This window comes from Dendrobates tinctorius, unplaced genomic scaffold (genome assembly GCF_039654945.1).
Source record: "Dendrobates tinctorius isolate UK_male_01 unplaced genomic scaffold, ASM3965494v1 ptg000069l, whole genome shotgun sequence".
Classification (NCBI taxonomy): Eukaryota; Metazoa; Chordata; class Amphibia; order Anura; family Dendrobatidae; genus Dendrobates; species Dendrobates tinctorius.
The window spans coordinates 5,213,962-5,233,892 of record NW_027361737.1 but is presented as its reverse complement, the minus strand read 5'-3'; the positions used below and the strand labels follow the sequence as shown (position 1 = coordinate 5,233,892).

At 43.5% G+C, this 19,931-nt stretch overlaps 1 protein-coding gene across 4 annotated transcripts in view; it reads left to right on the top strand.

Moving 5' to 3' along the window:
- CP (ceruloplasmin) overlaps positions 1-19,931 on the top strand; it is a 237,551-nt gene that overhangs the window by 119,872 nt on the left and 97,748 nt on the right. For all 4 annotated transcript variants that reach the window (XM_073581068.1, XM_073581067.1, XM_073581070.1 and 1 more), the window contains 3 exons: positions 5,307-5,551; positions 12,617-12,829; positions 12,961-13,131. In XM_073581068.1, the coding sequence (XP_073437169.1) occupies positions 5,307-5,551; positions 12,617-12,829; positions 12,961-13,131 (629 nt within the window). The remainder of the gene's footprint in view (positions 1-5,306; positions 5,552-12,616; positions 12,830-12,960; positions 13,132-19,931) is intronic.

Below are 19,931 nucleotides of genomic sequence, written 5' to 3'. Positions count from 1 at the left end.
ACCAAAGCCACAGGGACATGGAGGAAAAATACACTCGCTGGTCACCTTCCTCCACACGACCAGGAGGGGGCGGCTTCTTCGGTGGTATTGAAGATTTGGCGTGAGCCCCGTGGACTATCACCAGTCTGCTCACTACAGGGACGTACCTTTTCACCTCGGGGAACCCCAGACAGCACCATGGGGATCACCAACTCCGCCCACCTGTCTGGTTACGTCCACCTGTATGAACAAGTCCCGCTCACCAGCAGCGACTCAAGGGGGCTTTTGCCAGACCCGCAATTTGCCAAAGCAGCCATTTTGATTTCCTGGTTGCCTGAGCTGAGGCCCCAGACCCTGATAACTGCCACTCGCCTCAGTGAGGCCCAGCAGCAATTACTCACAGGTCTCCACATGGCCAAAGCTCACCAGAAAAAAAAATGTAGGGTTGGTGATAATGTCACGGTCAGGTGTGTCTGGATGCAGCGAGTACCGCAAGGCGAACCCATATGACACACGTGACCCTGGATACGCCACCTCCAGTTGGGCGAATTTAAATAATAGGACGTGCAGCTGGATACACCGCCTCCAACTGGCGAATTTAGATATTACGCGTATATATAAAGTAATCTGGAAACCCTGCCTCCAGTAAGGCGAATTTAAATAATAAAGGGGAACCTGGGTAACATTAACAATGGTGGGCCCTGCAATAGGGAATAGGGAAGTGGAGACTTCCTGTACTCCCCTGAGCCAGTGTCCCTGCACTCCTAACGTTCCCTATGCCGGTTCCGCACTGGGCGACGCACAGGAACCTAAAAACCCTAGCTTGCCTTGAACCTAAACCCTCACTAGGGAATTGGTTGGTGCGGAAACTAATCTCACCACTGCACTAAACACACATGAGGGAAAATGACAATACAGGGGTAACACCACTTAGCTTTGCTCTGTTGCGTACGCTCCTAGCAACAGAGCCCACCACCTGTGTGCATATTCTCCTCCATCCGGATCATCACCATAACTGGATCCTTCACCATAGTGCAGCCTTGGAGCAGAGTCCACCACTGTCACGTCTCCATCAGATTTGGGGCCTGCTGTTCTGGTCGCCGCCACTAGGAGGCGCCGGACCGCCACTTCGCCGTCAGACTCGGGGACGGCTGTTCCGGCCTCGGCCACTGGGAGGTGCCGTGGTTCTATTATGTCGCCGTCAGACTCAGGGCCTATGGTCCCAGCTTTAGCCACTAGGAGGCGCCGGTCCGTTACGTCACCATTGGATTCGAGGCCTGCTGTTCCGGTCACGGCCACTAGGAGGCGCCGGACCGCCACTTCACCGTCAGACTTGGGGATGGCTGTTCCTGCCTCGGCCACTGGGAGGCGCCGTGGTCCACCCGTGAGTTATGGTGGTGACAGAGAAGTGACTCCTGCGCAGGCATCTGGTGGGCGCAGGCTCCGCCCCTCTGTCAGTCATCAGGGGGTTACTGCATCACCATCTGGCCTGGTCCTGGGGGCGGCCCTAATGACATCACCAGTCCAGGAACCTGTGAGGGATGACCTGATCCCTCAAATACTTTGGGACTGGTCTTGCTAGCCGCTGGATATATTCTTGGTTCCCCTGTGTGGTACTTAGTGATTGATTTCTGTTTGACTCTGACCTCAGCCTGGATTTGTGACCCCTCTTTTGCCTGACGATTCTGTACTTCTGCTACTCTCCTGGTTTGTGACCTTGGCCTGGATATTCTGACTCTGCTACTTCCTAATGATTCTGTACCTCTGCCGCCCTCCTGGTTTTTGACTCTGACCTTGGCCTGAACTTGACTCTGCTATTGCCTGCCATTTTTTGTACTTCACTCTGACGACCGTCCTGCTCTGGCCGCTGCTCATATTCAGACAGCTACCTCCTGGGCTCTGTTGTAAATCCAGATCCCTGTATAGGGGTAAAGGGTATCAGTGTTTCTCAGGGTGTTGCCTGGCTGCAGCCCAGAACCGCAGATGGACGTTACAACCACCAGTTGCAGCTGCCCAGTAAACAGAGTCCCAAAGATGAGTCCAGCTTCTGCCAAAAAGTCCAGCATGCTTGAGTCCAGTTTTCAGCAACCAAGTCCAGCATGCTGAGTACAACTCTCACCATCGTCACCACTCCACCAAGCCATGCAAGCACCTCCTGCTGACACCGTAAACTGCGACTCCACCACGCCATGCCAGCCCTTCCTGCAGACCACATAGCTGCCACGCATCCCCTCTGGCTGGGCTGCGCAGGACTCATGTTCAGCTCCTTCTTTCACCCAGGCTTCCTTGTGAATGACTAACACACAATATCACCAACAGGGATTGAACACACCTGGCTCTCTTTTATAGAGCCTCACACCTGATTTATAATTACGTGCACTAAACCAAAGAAACTGAAGTGCACTACCGCTCGCCACCACCGGGGCAACTTAGAATGAACGACATCACGTGCATTAATTCTAATGGCCACCGGGGGAAATCAACCCACTTTGGCACCAAGCCAAAGGAAAAAAAGTTCACTTATCCATTTAAACTGTCAGATCCACGCTGGATCATGACAGTCTCCTTTCAAGTGCTTATACTGAAGTACTTGTAGTTGTGTGTTAAACCCAAGTTCCTCCTCTAAGATGTTCCTTGGAACTCTACTCGCATGACAAGTGACTGTAGCCTGCTTCGGGGACTCCATCCGTCATGTCCCGACTCACACATAGGTTGCCACCGTGTCTTCGAGTCTTTTGTGGGAATAGAGTGGTCACAGCTCCTATTCCTCCGGTGTCTGCTGCTGGAAGATTAGTTTCACAAACAGCCTCGGGGACCGGACCCCGGCCATGCGCTTCAAACTTCAGGAAGGGTTCTGCTCTGATCCTAGTCCTTAGTTTAGTACGGAACGTAAGGGGAAGAGAACTATCTTCCTTCTGAAGAATCAGGCTTTCTATTGCCCTTTCCTGTGCCAGCAGCTCCAGGTCACAGGAGTCTGCTGCAGCACCTCCTTCACTCCATCCCTCTCTGGGGATCTTCTCTCACCAAGTGACCTTTTCCTAATATTCTCCCACTCTCATGTGCAGTCTAAGCTCCACCCACCTCCCAGCACTCTTTGTGTTCCAAGCAGGGAGCCATGAAGGTTGCTCTGCTACACTACTGTGTTTGTGTGGGATGTGAGTGGTGGAGTCTGGTCAGGTGTTCCATCATACCTGGGGAGTGGGATACTACACCTCAGGAGGAGGTGCAGTACCTCTGTGGCGACTGAACCCTCAGGGGCGCCACAGTGGTACAAAAATGATCTCTATTTGTGAAGTATCAAGAGCTTTTTTCTTTATTAAATGAATAAGCAATCACTTTTTCACGAGTCCAAAAATTATCCCATTACTTATGTAGCAGAAATGGGTGTGCTGTTTCAAAGTAGTGGCTTCTCAACTAAGAATGAAAAGATTATCCCTTTTTTAGAATTGGGAATAGGATTGTTATTCTAAAAATAACATACATGCCTTGGTTTTAGAATTTTTCTTGAGTAGCAAAATTAGGATAGAGGAGTATAAATTACAACTACTTATTTGCATTGTGTGAAGAATAAAAAAGTAAGGTGCTGTACTGTAGAATATCACAGATCACAATCAATTCTCAGTCACACTGACTGTGCAGCTCCAGCACCTTCCTAACACTTGAAACTTTGGATTATTATTCACATAGTGAGACTACCACTTGCATTTTCTATGTGCTTTTTTATCTCTGTATGTGTAATGAGCTGTGTACTCTGACCTCCTATCTTTAGGTTGTAAAATTGTGCTGCTTTCCCTGCCTTCATATTTTTAAAGTCCCTGTGATAGTCTAGCGCAGTCAAGCAGGGGGACGATGTAATGTGATAGCAACAATGCATTATGAGGAAACTCGCACATTCACAGGTGGCATCATGACCTCGTTTTCTGGCTGATGCTATCAGTTTGTGAACTGGCATTAGGAATTTTTTTTATTAGTGAATCAAATTGCAAATTTTTCGAATTCGCCGTGACCTGCAAAACTGTAAATTCAACTAAAAGTTGATTCACAGCGGATCAATCTGTTTATCTCTACCAATTACTTAACAAGACTGGAACCAAAGGTCATTTTACAGGCAAATGGAAATAGCACTTCACCATCACTAAGCACTCACCTAGAATCATCAGGCTCTGTCAGGCCAAAATATACTCTGGCACCTTTTCTTGCAAGCTACCAAACAGAAAGCTGTCATGCGAGTATGAGGCTTACCAATCTTACATAAGCCCTGCCAGAGGTGAATGCCAATGGTTTTCTGATTTAAGTAGGCCTATTATAGGCCTATCTAGGCATGTCCCAAATCATGGCTGATCCCAGTATGCCTGTTATAGATTCAGCAATTACATATATATGGCCAAATTATCTGTCCAATGTAAAGCTTAACTAAACCATTAAAAATGTTCCTAAAGACAAGTTGCAAACTGTTTTAAGTTATGAACAGCAGAACTGTGAATGCAGCCCGGGAGCTTAATATAATTGTCAAAACATTATATATTTCATGCACTGTGAAGCATTCTACATACGGCTGTCCATTTCATTTTCCAATGACCTCACTATTAAAACATGTGTGTGTGTGTATAATATATAATTTTTTGTGTGAAGGCATATGTAACGGGCTGGGTGGTGGAACCACTGTGCCAAAGCCCAAGTAAGACCTGGAGGGGCATGACTAGGAACCACAGCCAATCCGACCATGGACATGCAGCAGCTAACAACACCGCAGTCCATGGAGAGACAAGAGAGGTGATCCATGTGCTACTCCAGGACTGACCTTGGGTAGACGGCAGTTGAACTCTGGGAACGGGTAGGTGGTATGGCCCGGTGAAATGTCTAACAGGTGCAGACAGGCGGAGGAGATGATAGGAACCGCAGGTGCAGACAAGACAGCCTAACGTAGAGATGAGCTCTGACGGGTGCAGCTGGTTCTGCTGTCATAGAGGTGAGCACTGGCTGGACACTGACTCCTTTAAGTAAGAGGAAGTGTGTGTGCGCGCATTTAAGCACAGTGCCCGGAGACCTGCTAGGACTGCGTCCACTCCGGGCAGCAGCAGACCTGGAAGGAGCAGGACGGGAGCCTTGGCGATGAGTACGCTGATGTCTCTGCAGGGAGAGAGGGACTGCAGGCAGAGATGCGGACGCTACAGCATATACTTTTCCTCAATTTTTTTCACACTGATATCTATGAAAAGCAAGGCAGGCAATAAATTTAACAGTTGTACAATGCAGATAAGTATATATGGACTGAAAAAAAAAGACTAGCGTGAATACTGTATAATTTCTGTCTTCTTTCTATGCAGGCATGCCAGCACTTATCTACAATCTGGTTCCAATAGAATAGGCAGAGTCTACAAGAAAGCTTCTTACCTACAATATACCAATGATTTATACACAGATGAAATCAAGAAACCAGACTGGCTGGGATTTCTTGGCCCGATTATGACAGCTGAAGTTGGTGACACAATTACGATTCATCTCAAAAATTTTGCATCTAGACCTTACTCCTTACACCCACATGGAGTGCAATATACAAAGGAAAATGAAGGTAAACTACAGTACTGCACATATAAAACCAAGTGAAAAGAAGAGCAGTAAATCGAGCTAAAATAAATAAAATAATTATTTAGAGTTACTGGGTTTTTACCTTAAAAATTTTAACAGGTCAATTATTAGAAGATGTCCCAATAATATTGAAGAAATTAAAGGGGCTGTCCAAAACAGAGCATAAGACTGCAAAAAGCTTATATTAACAGTCTATTAAAAGAAGCTACGTGTGCTATTTAGCACACACATGCCCAGAGCTGTGTATGAATGGATCATATAGATGGAAAGATCATGTGCCAGTGTTGTCTGCCGGGAAGGCTTTTTTTATCCAGAGTGTCTGAGTAAGCGCCGCCGGCTAGGTCACTGAGGACCCCACAATACAGACGTTGGACTGAAGGACTATTCCTTATCTAAGTGACTTATTGAGTGAAAATATCATCGATCCGTGGATCTTCATCCTATCTACAAATAGGTAGGCACAGTTGGTTACTCACGCTTCCCGGCGGAGAATACTGGCACTTGATGTTTCCATCTATTTTATCCACTGATTCACAGTTCTGGGCACATGAGTGCTAAATAGTGCATGTAACTTATTTCATTATATTGGTACCTTTTACACAGTGCTTTATAATACAGTAGGAAGCAATAGTCACTAGAGAAACAGTATAGTCATGCCGATAAATTTTTAAAAAAATAAGATTGTCATTGATGCAATAATCCTGTAATATACAGTACTGGTCAAAAGTTTGGTCACATTTGTTAATACAATGGTATGGAATCTTCAAGCCACCCCCATATTACACTGATTATAGCTTTACATTCCCTTGGGTTTTTCTCAAGCAGCTTCACCAGGTAGTTAATTGGAATGGCTTCTAATAAACAGATATGCAATATAAATTGTGGAATCACTGGCCTTGAGAAAGTGTTTGTGACCATCAGGTATATTTTTCAGAGACATAGTTAATACATAGTTCTATACAGCGCTGAGCCCAATGTTCAACTGTTCTAAGTTAGAATTTGGCAAGAACTACTCAATTATGTAAAGAGAGCAGTCCTTAATTATTTTAAAACATGAATGTCAGTCAATCTGTAAAAATGCTAGAACCTTGAAGTTATCATCAAGTACAGTCATGAAAACCATCAATTGTTATAATTAAACTGGTTCTCACAAGGACCGTGCCAGGAAAGGAAGACAAAGAATTACCTCTGCTGCAGAGGATGAGTTCATCAGTGTTACCAGTCACAAGCTGCAAATTTACAGCACCTCAGATAACAGCCATCGGAAATTAACTGCTTCTCACCACCACAGCCCATTTTTGATTTTTGCTCCCCTGCTTCCCAGAGCTATAACTTTTTTATTTTTACATCAACTTTTTCATCAATATGGCCATGTGCTGGGCTTGATTTTTGAGGGCTGAGTTGTACTTTTCAACGACACCATTGATTTTACCATATCGTGTACTGAAAAATCGGAAAAAAATTCCAAGTGCGGTGAAATTGCAAAAAAAGTGCAAATCCACAACTGTGTTTTTTTTTTTTAACCATGTTCACCAAATGCTTAAAGTGACCTGCCATTATGATTCTCAAGATCTTTATGAGTTCATAGACACCAAACATGTCTTAGGTTCTTTTTTATTTAAATGGTGAAAAAAATCCAAAGATTGTTAAAAAAAAAATTGCATCATTTTCTAAGACCTGTAGCGTCTCTATTTTTCTCGATCTGGGGCTGGGTGAGGGCTTATTTCTTGCATGCCAAGCTGACATTTTTAACACCATTTTGGTGTAGCTACAATCTTTTGATCACCCATTACTACATTTTAATACAATGTTGCGGCGACTAAAAAAATTGACTTCAGTCGTTTTGACTTTTTTTTTCGCTACGCCGCTTACAGATCAGATTAATTCTTTTTATATCTTGATAGATCGGGTGATTTTGAGCGCAACAATACTAAATATGTGTTTTTTATTGTTTTATTTTGAATGGAATGGATGGGGGGTGATGATTTTTATCTTTTTATATTTTTAAAAACTTTTTTTTTTACTTTTCATGTTTGTACAAATAGAAAGCGATCATGCAACTAAGAGGTTTACCCACCTTACATAAGCCCTGCCAGAGGTGAATGCCAGTGGTTTTCAGTATTTAAATATACCTGTAATAATAGGTATATTATTATATTATATTATTTGTTTACAAGTGTTGCATTCCTTATGTCAAGCCACTGATGACCAATAGACAACGCCAGAAGCGTATTACCTGGGACAAGGAGAAAAAGAACTGGACTGTTGCTCAGTGGTCCAAGGTGTTGTTTTCAGATGAAAGTAAGTTTTGCATTTCATTTGAAAATCAAGGTACCAGAGTCTGGAGAAAGAGTGGAGAGGCCACAATCCAAGCTGCTTGTGGTCTAGTGTGAAGTTTCCACAATCAGTGATGGTTTGGAGAGCCATGTCATCTGCTGGTGTAGGCCCACTGAGTTTTATCTAGACCAAAATGAGCGCAGGAAATTTCTACCAGGAAATTTTAGAGTACTTCATCCTTCCCTCTGCCGACAAGCATTTTGGGCAGCAAACTCACCTGACCTTAACCCAATAGAGAATCTATGGGGTATTGTCAAGAGGAAGATGAGAGACACCAGACCCAACAATGCTGACGATCTGAAGGCTGCTATCAAAGCAACCTGGGCTTCCATAATACCTCAGCAGTGCCACAGACTGATAGTCTCCATGCCACACCACATTGATGCAGTAATTGATGCAAAAGGAGTCGTGACCAAGTACTGAGTGTTTTTACTGAACATATATTTTTAAAATCATTTTTCAAGCTGGTGTTATAAAGTATTCTAATTTACTGAGATAATGACTTTTGGGTTTTCATTGGCTGTAAGCCATAATCATCAACATTAACATTTGAAATAGATCACTCTGTTTGTAATGACGCTATATAATATATGAGTTTCACTTTTTGTTTTGAAGAACTGAAATAAATTAACTTTTTGATGATATTCTAATTTTGTGAGAAGCACCTGAAACAAAAAATAAATAAAATAAATTTATATTTTAACCAAGAGTTTTAGATTTTAACCACTCGAATCAAATTGCTTGGCAACACCAAGAGAAACTGTGTTTTACCATTTGACTGCACAAGTAGTGCAGACGCCCACAGCAACAGATTTGATATGGACTGTTTTGGACCATCCGTCTGCGAACCGAACCGTAGGATAAAGTTTGAGTTATTTTTGTAAGTTGCCAAAATTAAGACATTTAAGGTGGACTAACCTGAGTCACTGCCTCTTTACCGAACTGTCGTGAATGCCGCTGCCTTACAATACACTGTATTGAAGCATTCTGTGTCTATGTGCAGGACATTCCTGCCTGATCCTATCTGTTACCTTCTCCCACATAAAGTGGACTTCCTGACACAATATATCTGAATTTTGAATATAGTCAGTGTAGCTTTGCTGAGGAGCAGTTGAAAGCAACTTCTAAAGAAGCATAAACTGAGCTTTGAAACTGCACTGTAATATAGTGTTTTGAAGACAAGGAAGACTAATAAGGTAATGAAGGAAATGGAAAAAATTATTGTGCAATGCGTTGAAGATAATAGTATAAATATAAAGTTTAGTAAATCCTTTAACTGTTCACAGCCTCCTGACCCCGACAAACTTTTCAGTACAAATTTTTCAGAGACTTTGGTTCAAGTGTGTTGAAAATAGACTTGCACGGGGCGTGGCCTAGGCGCAGGCAATGTAGGTCACACTTCGTGTGAGTTCCTGGGGTAACCCTCTTACGCTACATACAACGCAACTTTTTTTTTTTTTTCATTTTTGCTTCCATTCCAATTTATTTTTATTTAGAAATTTATTCTGCACATTTTGAGATGTTTCTTGCCTGAATCGGATAATCCTGCGATATTTTATCCTATTTTGAAGATTGCAGCCAGGTAAAATAGCGTCAGTTAATTGCTGGACCCTGTGAGAGAATGCTTTCTGAGGTAATAAAAACTCCAGGACAACAATTTTTCCTTTTTAAACGATTTATTTATTTTTATTCCATATGTGTAGACTTTTGCCATTTTTATTACAATTTTTTGCTTTGGCAACTTTTTTCAATATGTCAGGAGGCTGACATGGCGTCATTCAACGGTTTGACCTTGCTTTTCTGAGGTAAAATAAACTCTATTGACACTATTTTTCTTGTTAAAACATCTTTTTTATTCTTATTGCATGCAATTGTATGACTTTTTTAATCTATTTTTTACTGCACGGATATAACTTTATAGGTTATACTGCTGGCTGCCGGTTACCATAGCAACGCGGCCTTTACCCGCAAATACTGACTTTTCCACCATGGGTTTTTTCTTCAGGAGACCCCTGTTGCCCTTCTTTGGGGTTGCCCCCTGCTAACCGGGGGGTTTTTGCCCTCCTTCGACCTTATTTACTCCGGGTGCGTCGCCTGAGAGGACCCTGTCACAGATGCAGCGCTCCGGCATTTCTATGACGTCACTGCAGTCCGCGGTTATTCTATGAACAAAAAATCCTTCTGTACCCCATTGTGAGTGCTCGCTGGGATTGCCCCTACCTGTCCAGGTGGTGTTTGATCTCTTTTGTCACAGGCAGTGAAGTCCGGTGACATCTGACTGAGGGCGCCAACTTCTCCCACAGTCGCTACTGCTGGCGTCGGCCATTTTATTGGTGGGGTAGGATTTTAGCGCTCCACTTTATTCCAGCCACTGCTCATTGATTGCTGATCCCTCATTGTGGATTTTCTTTGGAGGCGCCCCTGCCCGGATTGGTGTTTTCTATTTTCTTTTTTTTTTCTACAGGATTTTCAGTGGCGCTGAAGATTCTGTCCAGTGCAGTTGTGGGTGCCATCTTTTTTTTTCCCAGTCTCTGCGGCTGGTGTCGGCCATTTTGTTGGTGGGATACAACTACAGCATTCATCTTCATTCTAGCTGCTGCTGCCTGTCTGCTGCGAAATCTCTGTGGATCTTCTCTGGAGGTGTCCCTGCCTGGCCTGGTGTTTTTTACTCTCTTTTTTTCAGGTTTTGCATGAACACACTGGTAGTGTGGATCTTGTGACGCACAGCTGCTCCCACTGTCGCCACTGTTGGTGTCTCCAATTTTGTTGGTGGGGTAATCTTTGGCTTCTCTTCATTCAAGAGCTGCTCGTCTGATTGAAGCATATGGGACCTTATGTGACTTTTGTTGTCGTGATATTGGTGAGATCTTTCATAATCTGCTGGTATCATTTCTTTGCCTCACCTGCATTTTCTCACCCAGTCTGATTCCAAATCTGAGATGCACCAGTTAAAGCTTAAATTGGCGGATCTGGAGGACCGTTCCCATCGTCAAGATTAGGGGAATATCGGAAGATGTATTGTCCATTAATCTCTCAGACTATGTTAAGGGGATTTTTAGGAGGATGATTCCTAATCTTTCTGATATGGATATTATATACCGTATTCACACCCAAACGGTTTGGAGGAGCTGGGTTACCAAACATATCAGCATACTATTTCACTTTCCTAATCAAGCAGAGCCTTTTTTGGTGGCCCCACCCTAACCCTCCAGCCTGGTTTCATCTAGAATACTTTTTTAACAATAATCCTGAACTGTCTCCTCCTCAACCCCCCCACTCTCATCTCATTTTCCATGACACTAAAGAAGCCTGAGGAAAATATTGTCTAGACCAAAAAAGGGTCAGAACAGATTTGATTTTCTCAAAAATCTCTCTTCATACTATTTACTCACTTATTGGTCCTTTGTGGGTATGATTTTGGAATAACTAAGCTCAAAGATCTTTATTCTGAGTCACTCCAATAAAATAAAAATATAAAAAAAAATAAAGATTATTATTACTCCATATTCCCTTCAGTCAAGTTAGAGATAAGTTCAACATTCCTTTCTCATCATTTTGCCAATATACAATTTTGAAGGACTTAATCGTTGGCTTTTTGCTGAAAAAACCCAGAATCTCTGAACCGGTGGCTAATCTTATAAACAATCTTAACCATAATATATTCTGACTTCCGACTACTTATATAAGTGTTTAAATGGAAGTTATGAACTCGTAAAATCGCATAACCTACTGAAGTGGGAAACAGAATTCCGCCTAAATCTAGACCCTTCCGAATGGGAGCATGCCTGTGACATATCTTACGCCTCTACCATTTCGATGTCTCTACATAAAACTCATCACAAAATACTTTCGAGATGGTACTACACTCCTGCCAAACTTGCTAAGATCAATCCTGAGTTTTCGTCGGACTGCTGAAGAGATTGCGATCAACATGGTAGTTTATCTCATATTTTCTGGTGTTGTCCCCTAATCAAGCCCTTGTGGAATGATGTTTCCAATTGTATTAATTCGTTACTTACCAAACCTATCCCTATCTCTCCCTAACTAGCTCTTCTCTCAGTTAACTCTGATCTCATAGATCATTCCCCTTAGTTATTCATATATTTCTAGTAATGAAAAATTCAATAGCTTTTCATTGGAAAAGACCCGATCCCCCTAAACTCCAGGACATCAAAGAAAAGATTATCCTCCACAAACCTTCTGAGCAGAAGTTGGCTACAATTAACAATAATATTAATAAATTCATAAAGAAATGGTCCCGCTGGATAGAGCTGTTCCCTTAGGGTTCACTCTATTCTTTCCGTTTTCTTCATTGCCTTTCTTGTTTATCGATTCTTAATGTAGTCACTGATCATATTGTTATAAGATATATGTGACATATATGATTTGTTAACCATTATCTATTCTTACACTTAGGACCACAGGGTACTTTTTCCCTATTCCTTCCCCTTCCCCCTTCTCTCCCTTCTCTCCCTTCCCTCCCTAATAATGTTGTTAAAAGCCCAATAAGATGTTTGGAAAAGGAAAATAGACTTGCACTTATCAGACTTGTACTTATCAGGTACCTGAAAAGTAAAATCTTTTGCTGCTATAGTCCATTGTGTGTTGTAGATGCTTTTCTAGTCACTGTTATAGCAATGGAATGGTCATACAATGCATTAATGTTAAGTATAATTGTATATTTCTAAGTGAAAATGTATTTTATCTACAGGAGCATTATACCCGGATAATACCTCTGAATCACAGAAAAAAGACGATGCTGTGAAGCCTGGGGAATCATACACATACAAATGGGATGTTGTTAAGGATCAGGGTCCAATTGCCAGAGATGAAGACTGTGTGACCAGGATTTATCACTCCCACATCGATGGTCCAAGAGATGTTTTCTCAGGACTTGTTGGACCTTTAATTATCTGTAAGAAAGGTGAGCAAAGGAGAGAGCTTTTGCTGCTTAATTCAGAAATTACCTTTTACCATATCCTTGATATCTTAGTGTTTTTTTTTAGAATATTTAAAACTCTAGATTTTCCACCAATGATAACATTTTATTCTTAGGTAAAAGAGAAGAAATAAGGAAGAACCAGGACAATGAGTTCATTCTGATGTTCGCTGTGATAGATGAAAATCTTAGTTGGTATCTGGATGAAAATATCATTACTTATGTTAATGATTCTGGCTCTGTTGATAAAGAAGATGAAGATTTTCAAGAAAGCAACAAAATGCATTGTAAGTCTAGAGTATATTATTGTTACTATAGGCTATTATTGTAAGTCTACCATACATTATTTTAAGTCTACCATAGGCTATTATTGTAAGTCTACCATACATTATTGTAAGTCTACCTTAGTCTATTATTGTAAGTCTACCATATATCATTGGAAGTCTACCACAGGCTATTATTGTAAGTCTACCATACATTATTGTAAGTCTACCATAGGCTATTATTGTAAGTCTACTACAGTGGGGAAATAAGTATTAGATCCCTTGCTGATTTTGTAAGTTTGCCCACATTTCTTCTTGTGTAGAGCAAGACAGGGAGGGGGGAGCAGTTGAATAAGCCCCGCCCAGCGGACCGGACAGCGGCAGTTTACATACATCTGAACCGATATAAAAAAGGTATTTATGCAGGGGAAAGCAAAAGTACTAAGAGAATCCTTATGTGACACACAATTGAATGATATTATTATATGATATCTCAAAAAAGGGGTGACAGATTCCCTTTAAGAGTTCTGGCTCCTACAGAGCAGTTAGACGCTCCTAATCAACTTGTTACCTACATTAAGACAGCTGTCTTACATAGTCACCTTTATAAAAGATTCCTGTCCACAGACTCAATTAATCAGTCACACTCTAACCTCTACAACATGGGCAAGAACAAAGAGCTTTCTAAGGATGTCAGGGACAAGATCGTAGTCCTGCACAAAGCTGGAATGGGCTACAAAACCATACATAAGCCGCTGGGTGAGAAGGAGGCAACAGTTGGTGCAATAGTGAGAAAATGGAAGAAATACAAAATGACTGTCAATCGACATCAATCTGGGGCACCATGCAAAATTTCACCACGCAGGGTTTCTGTCATGGTTTGGACAGGGTTCTTGCCCTGCACTCACAGGGTTAAGTGTATGTGGCCTCTTTCTGGATCTGGGAGGGGTATTTATAATCACTCTTTACCAAGGTTCTCTGTCAACTATACTTTTGCCCTTGGCTTAGTTTAAGTGACCCCTGTGTGTTTGTGCCTTGTGCAGTGTGCATGCTTCTGTTTTGATATCTTGGCTTCTGACCCGGTCTGTCCCTGTTGTGCGCTTGCCTGCTGTTTATGTACCATCTATTGCCCGTTCTGGTTTACTGATCTCTTGCTAAATGCTGACTATCCTGTCATGATCTGAAGTGATCTGACAGTTTTAAAAGCACAGAGTAAACTTTTTTCCTTTTGGCAAGTTGCCAAGGTGACTTGACTGTCCCCGGTGGTGGTTAGTGGTATCGCACCTTAGGTTTTCAGTTTAAAGTTCTCTGTAATTATAATTCAGGTGTGGGGCTCTACAAATGAGTCTCAGGGTGTGCAATCACGGCTGGTGATATTGATTGATTGATTCATTCTGAGTTTGTGAAGCCTGGGTGAACATGGAGCTGAAGAGGAGTCCTGCGCAGTCAGCCAGAGGAGACGAGTGGCAGCTAATGGTGTCTGCGGGAATTGCTGGCATGGCGTGGAGGAGTTGCAGTTTATGGTGTCGTCGGGAAGTGCGTGCATGGCTTTGTGGAGTGGCGACTATGGAGAGAGTTGCACTCGGCATGCTCGACTTGGTGGCCGAGAGCTGGACTCAAGCATGCTTAGAATTTTGGCAGAGGCTGACTCATCCTTGGGACTTTGTTATTGGACTGCTGCAACTGGAGATGGACTCTGCTCCAAGGCTGCACTATGGTGTAGGATCCAGGATGGTGATGGATCCGGGTGGAGGAGAAGACGCACGCAGGTGGTGGGGCTCTGTTGCAGGAGCATAAGCACAAAGCCTAAAGCTAAGTGGTGTTTCCCCTGTATTGTCTTCTTTCCTCATGTGTGTTATTAGTGCAGTGGTGGGATTAGTCTCCGCACCGACCAATTCCCTAGTGAGGGTTAAGGGTCAGGGCGAGCAAGGGTTTAAGGTTCGCGTGCGGCGACAGGTGCGGAGCCTGTATAGCGAACGTAAGGAGTGCAGGGACGCTGGCTCAGGGGAGCTTAGGAGGTCTCCACGTCCCCATTCCCTATCGCAGGGCCCACCATTGTTAATGTTTCCCAGGTTCCCCTTACTATTTAAATTCGCCACTGGAGGCGCTGTATCCAGGGTCACGTGTGTTATGGGTCCGCCTTGCGGTAACATCTGCGTCCAGACACACGTTGACCGTGACATATCCGTTCTGCCTGCTGATTCTGTACTGTGTGTCTATTTTCCTGGTTTCTGACTTCGGTTACGTCTCTGGTGATTCTCCTGTCTACGCCCCTGGTACTTCTGCTGTCCATACGGTTTGACCCTTAGCCTGTCCCTGACATCCCTCCTGTCTAGCGCTCATCGGTGCTTCTATTTGTGCTATACCTGCTGGTAAGATCTTTATTTCTGGCCAGCATCTCTCTCTGCTCCTGCACCCTATGGGAGATTTGCAGCCGGCTCCGCCCCTTGGCAGTCACGTGCTTCAGGTCCTGTTTGCCTGAAGCACGCATCTCCACCGCTGATGCCCAGCTCCACAGGTATCTTTTAGCATAGTTTCTTCTACTCAGGACACGCGCACTGGCTCAGTGAGAAAGTGCAGTGCGGTGTTCCTTTCAGTTTCCTTGATCATGAGGAAGGCGAGAGATCACCGTAAAACTACACGGGGGAACTTGTTAATGATCTCAAGGCAGCTGGGACCACAGTCACCAAGAAAACCATAGGTAACACATTGCGCCGTAAAGGTTTAAAATTCTGCAGAGCCCGTAAGGTCCCCTTGCTCAAGAAGGCACATGTGCAGGCCCATCTGAAGTTTGCCAGTGAACACCTGGATGATTCTGTGAGTGATTGGGAGAAGGTTCTGTGGTCAGATGACAGAAAAATTGAGGTCTTTGGCATTAACTCAACTCACCGTGTTTGGAGGAAGAGAAATGCTGCCTATGACCCAAAGAACACCGTCTCCACTATCAAGCATAGAGGTGGAAACATTATGTTTTGGGGGTGTTTCTCTGCTAAGGGCACAGGACTACTTCACTGCAAAAATGGGAGAATGGATGGAGCCATGCACCGTAAAATCCTGAGTGACAACCTCCTTCCCTCCGCCAGGACAATAAAAATGAGTCGTGTCTGGGTCTTCCAGCAAGACAATGACCCAAAACATACAGCCAAGGCAACAAAGAAGTGGCTCAAAAAGAAGCACATTAAGGTCATGGAGTGGCCTAGCCAGTCTCCAGACCTGAATCCCATAGAAAACTTACGGAGGCAGTTGAAGCTCCGAGTTGCCAAGTGACAGCCTCAAAATCTTAATAATTTAGAGATGATATGCAATGAGGAGTGGACCAAAATTCCTCCTGACGTGTGCACAAACCTCATCATCAGCTACAAAAAAGTCTGACTGCTGTGCTTGCCAAAAATGATTTTGCCACCAAGTATTAAGTCTTGTTTGCCAGAGGGATCAAATACTAATTTCTCACTGCATACTGCAAATAAATTTATATAATTTATACAATGTGATTTTCTGGATTTTATTTTTGATATTCATTCTCTCAATGTTAAAATTAACCTACCCTTAAAATTATGGACTGTTCATGTCTTTGTCAGTGGGCAAACTTACAAAATCAGCAAGGGATCAAAGACTTATTTCCCCCACTGTATATGCCATCATGGTATGTTTACCATATGCCAATATTGGCTGATATGTGCAGGTCTATGTCTGTGGCAATCTCATGTGGTGTACAGCCGAGGCTTGTGCTCCTGATGGTCTATGTGCCTCATGGTGGCCAAGCTTTCTGTCACGATGATCTTCCCAATTACACACAAAGTTTCGCAATATATAAAAGAAAAAGGGATATAACAGTGGGAGAGAGTTTGTCGCTGTGCCAGATGCATATCAAACCATTTGGGATGGGCTCCTTTTCATAGGGCTGATAGTGAATCCCAACTCTGCACACATCATAATGGTTAATGTGGCAAATGATGATTGGCACAGTAGCTGCCTCTTTATGTAGAAGACTATGGTGGTGATGGTGGTTTGTGCAACTAATCTGGATCGCCCTCCCAGGGCAGTGGGGTACTCGGAGCCGGGCCCGTTAGTTTCATTGGGAGATGTCACGGTAGCTGTGACCCGGTCCATGGCCCTGAGCGTCCATTGTAAAAGGGGAATGTTGAGTGTGTGGATGATGATTATAGTTTACTAGTGAATGATTCGTGACGCCACCTGTGGTGATCGGCAATGAAGATGTTAAGCCGACGCTGCAGACAGATCCTCTGGGACAGATGGTGTGGTGCAGCAATGATGTTGTGGCCCTCAACAGGTAGGGCTGTAGTCCCAGGACAGTGTAGATGAAGAGCTAGTGAGGAGAGCGTAAAGGTGCAGTGTTAAGCACAGAGATGTAGCAGTGCTGAGTGGGTTGGCGCAGGAATAAGCGGAGGACACCAGGGCATGTAGTTCCAAAGCTTTACTCAGTCTGTTGTGCATACAGGTGCCCACCTTAGTGCTGTGTCCTCCAGGTCAGGGGCTCAGCCAACCTCCAGGGAAGAGAAAGTACTCCATTCCACCACTCCGCCAACATATGTGCCTTTTCTGAACGTCTCCCTCCTTAGCGCTCGTACTGAAGTACTCACAGTACTGAGTTACACTGGAGTTACTCCTTTCAGATGTACTTAGAACTCTACTTGTACGGCAGACAGCTGTAGCCTGCTTCGGGGACTCCTTGCTACTAAGTCCCGGCTCACTCTCGTTGCTGTTGTGCCCCCAAGTCTTGTGTGGGAATAAAGTGGTGGCAACTTCTATTCCTCCGGTGTCTGTAGCAGGACCATTAGTATCCATACAACCTTGGGGACCGGACCCCGGCCATGCGCTTAGAACTTGAGGAAGGGCTCTGCTCTAACCCTAATCCTTAGTTCACTTCTCCTTACGTTCTGTACAAATCAATCTTTCTTATGGAGAATCAGGCTTTCTAAATATCTCTTTCCTGTGCCAGCAGACCCAGGTCACTGAGGTCTGCTGCAGCACTTCCTTCGATCCATCCCACTCAGGGGATCTTCTCTCACTCACTCACTGAGTCAGACTGACCTAGTCCTAATAATCTCCTGCTCTCTTATGCAGACTAAGCTCCACCCACCTCCCAGCACTCTTTGTGTTCCAAGCAGGGAGCCACCAAAGGTGGTTTGCTACACTACTATGTTGTGTGGGATGCAGGTGTTGGAGTGTGGTCAGGTGTCTCCACCTTACCTGAATGGTGGGGTACCACACCTCAGGAGGAGGTGCAGTACCTCTGTGGCGACTGATCCCTCAGGTGCGCCACATATCCCCATTTATGAAGAAGTAGTGTTAACTTGATAAGAACAGTTTCTTTACTAGAGATAAAGGGACAAGTAAGTATATACCAACTGTAGGTAATTAGTGGCCATGTTTACAGTCACAGTTGAAGATTGACTCATAAAATGCGGACAGGCAGATCTCTGTGTGACACTTTTCATCAAATCAGTGTATTCCTTCCTTAGAGCTGAGCTATACTTCTGTTTTGAGACAGCTTTTACTCCTAGAGGTGAAATAGGAATCTTCCTAATATGAAAGCTGTCAGCTTTCCATCTTTTGTTGGTCCCTTCTAGATTCTAGACCGAGCAGTCAGTGGGTGAAAATTCCTTCTCTTGCAACCTGCCTTCCTCTTTTAACTCCTCTCACATCATGGCTAACCACTTACACACGACTCAATTCTTTCTATTAACAAATAAAGTTGCACTCTGTAGCATTATAGCATGTAAACATGAAATATATGACATTTGAATTGCACTACTGCTTTTGATAATAGGAAAAAATTGAGATGCTTAGCACATAATCTGGCCAATTAATGCATGCCTAGCAGTCAAAGACAATGCGATCTCATTTTGCTGGGGACCTATCCTAATGTGAATCCTCTCATAGGCTAAAGCCTTCTATGACCACACAGCATTTTATCTTAATTAACCAAATATCTACTTTCAACAAGCCAGGAGGAATAGACTGTCATTTGTAGGTTGACTTTTGAATTTGTGTTTCTTTCTTGTTGGTCAAGAAAGCACAGACTTTTGTTCATATAAGCCGGTAATATTGACTTGTAAGTTGACATTTGATGTAACATATTGTGCTGTTATCCTGGATGACTAGTGATACAGGGTCATTAAAGCGCTGCAGAATATGTTGGCGCTATATAAATAAAGATTATTATTATTATTATTATTGAACAATGATGTTTGCTGATATGCTGAATACACATTGTCCAGGCCAGCTAGTTTGTTGGCTTGCAAAACAGAGGAGGGAAAACTATACAAATAGATCACATAATCAAATGCAAGCTGGTCTCATCACAATTCTTCCCCTTTACCTGTGAATGCCGGCTAGAAGGACATTTATTAACTATAAAAAGGGATATAACTCCAGAAATCCAGTCAGCAAAGAGAACCAGAGACTCTACAGGACAGCAGCCAAGACATCATGGCTCCATGATTTGTCATTCTACAGGATGTCAGCTTAGGGGACCATCTCCCTGGCTGAAAAAATACAGATCTGCTGCATTGGCCATCGCTGAACCATGGATACATTTGAGGTAGTCAGGATTTGGACTCACCGGTCACCTGAGCTCCATGAATATGTTTGTGAAAGCCAGGAATGGGACCCACCAGTCACCTGGCTCCATGGAGATGTTCAGAGAAGCCAGGTTTTGACCCTCAGATCATCTGGCCTTGTACATCAGTGGACTGTCATCTTCCTAAACTTGCCGTTACCTCCTCTCTGTGCATGCCACAGGTGGGGTAGTCGGCCCTAGAAGCTCTGAAGTCACAGCTGTTTTTATCCCAGCAAGTCAG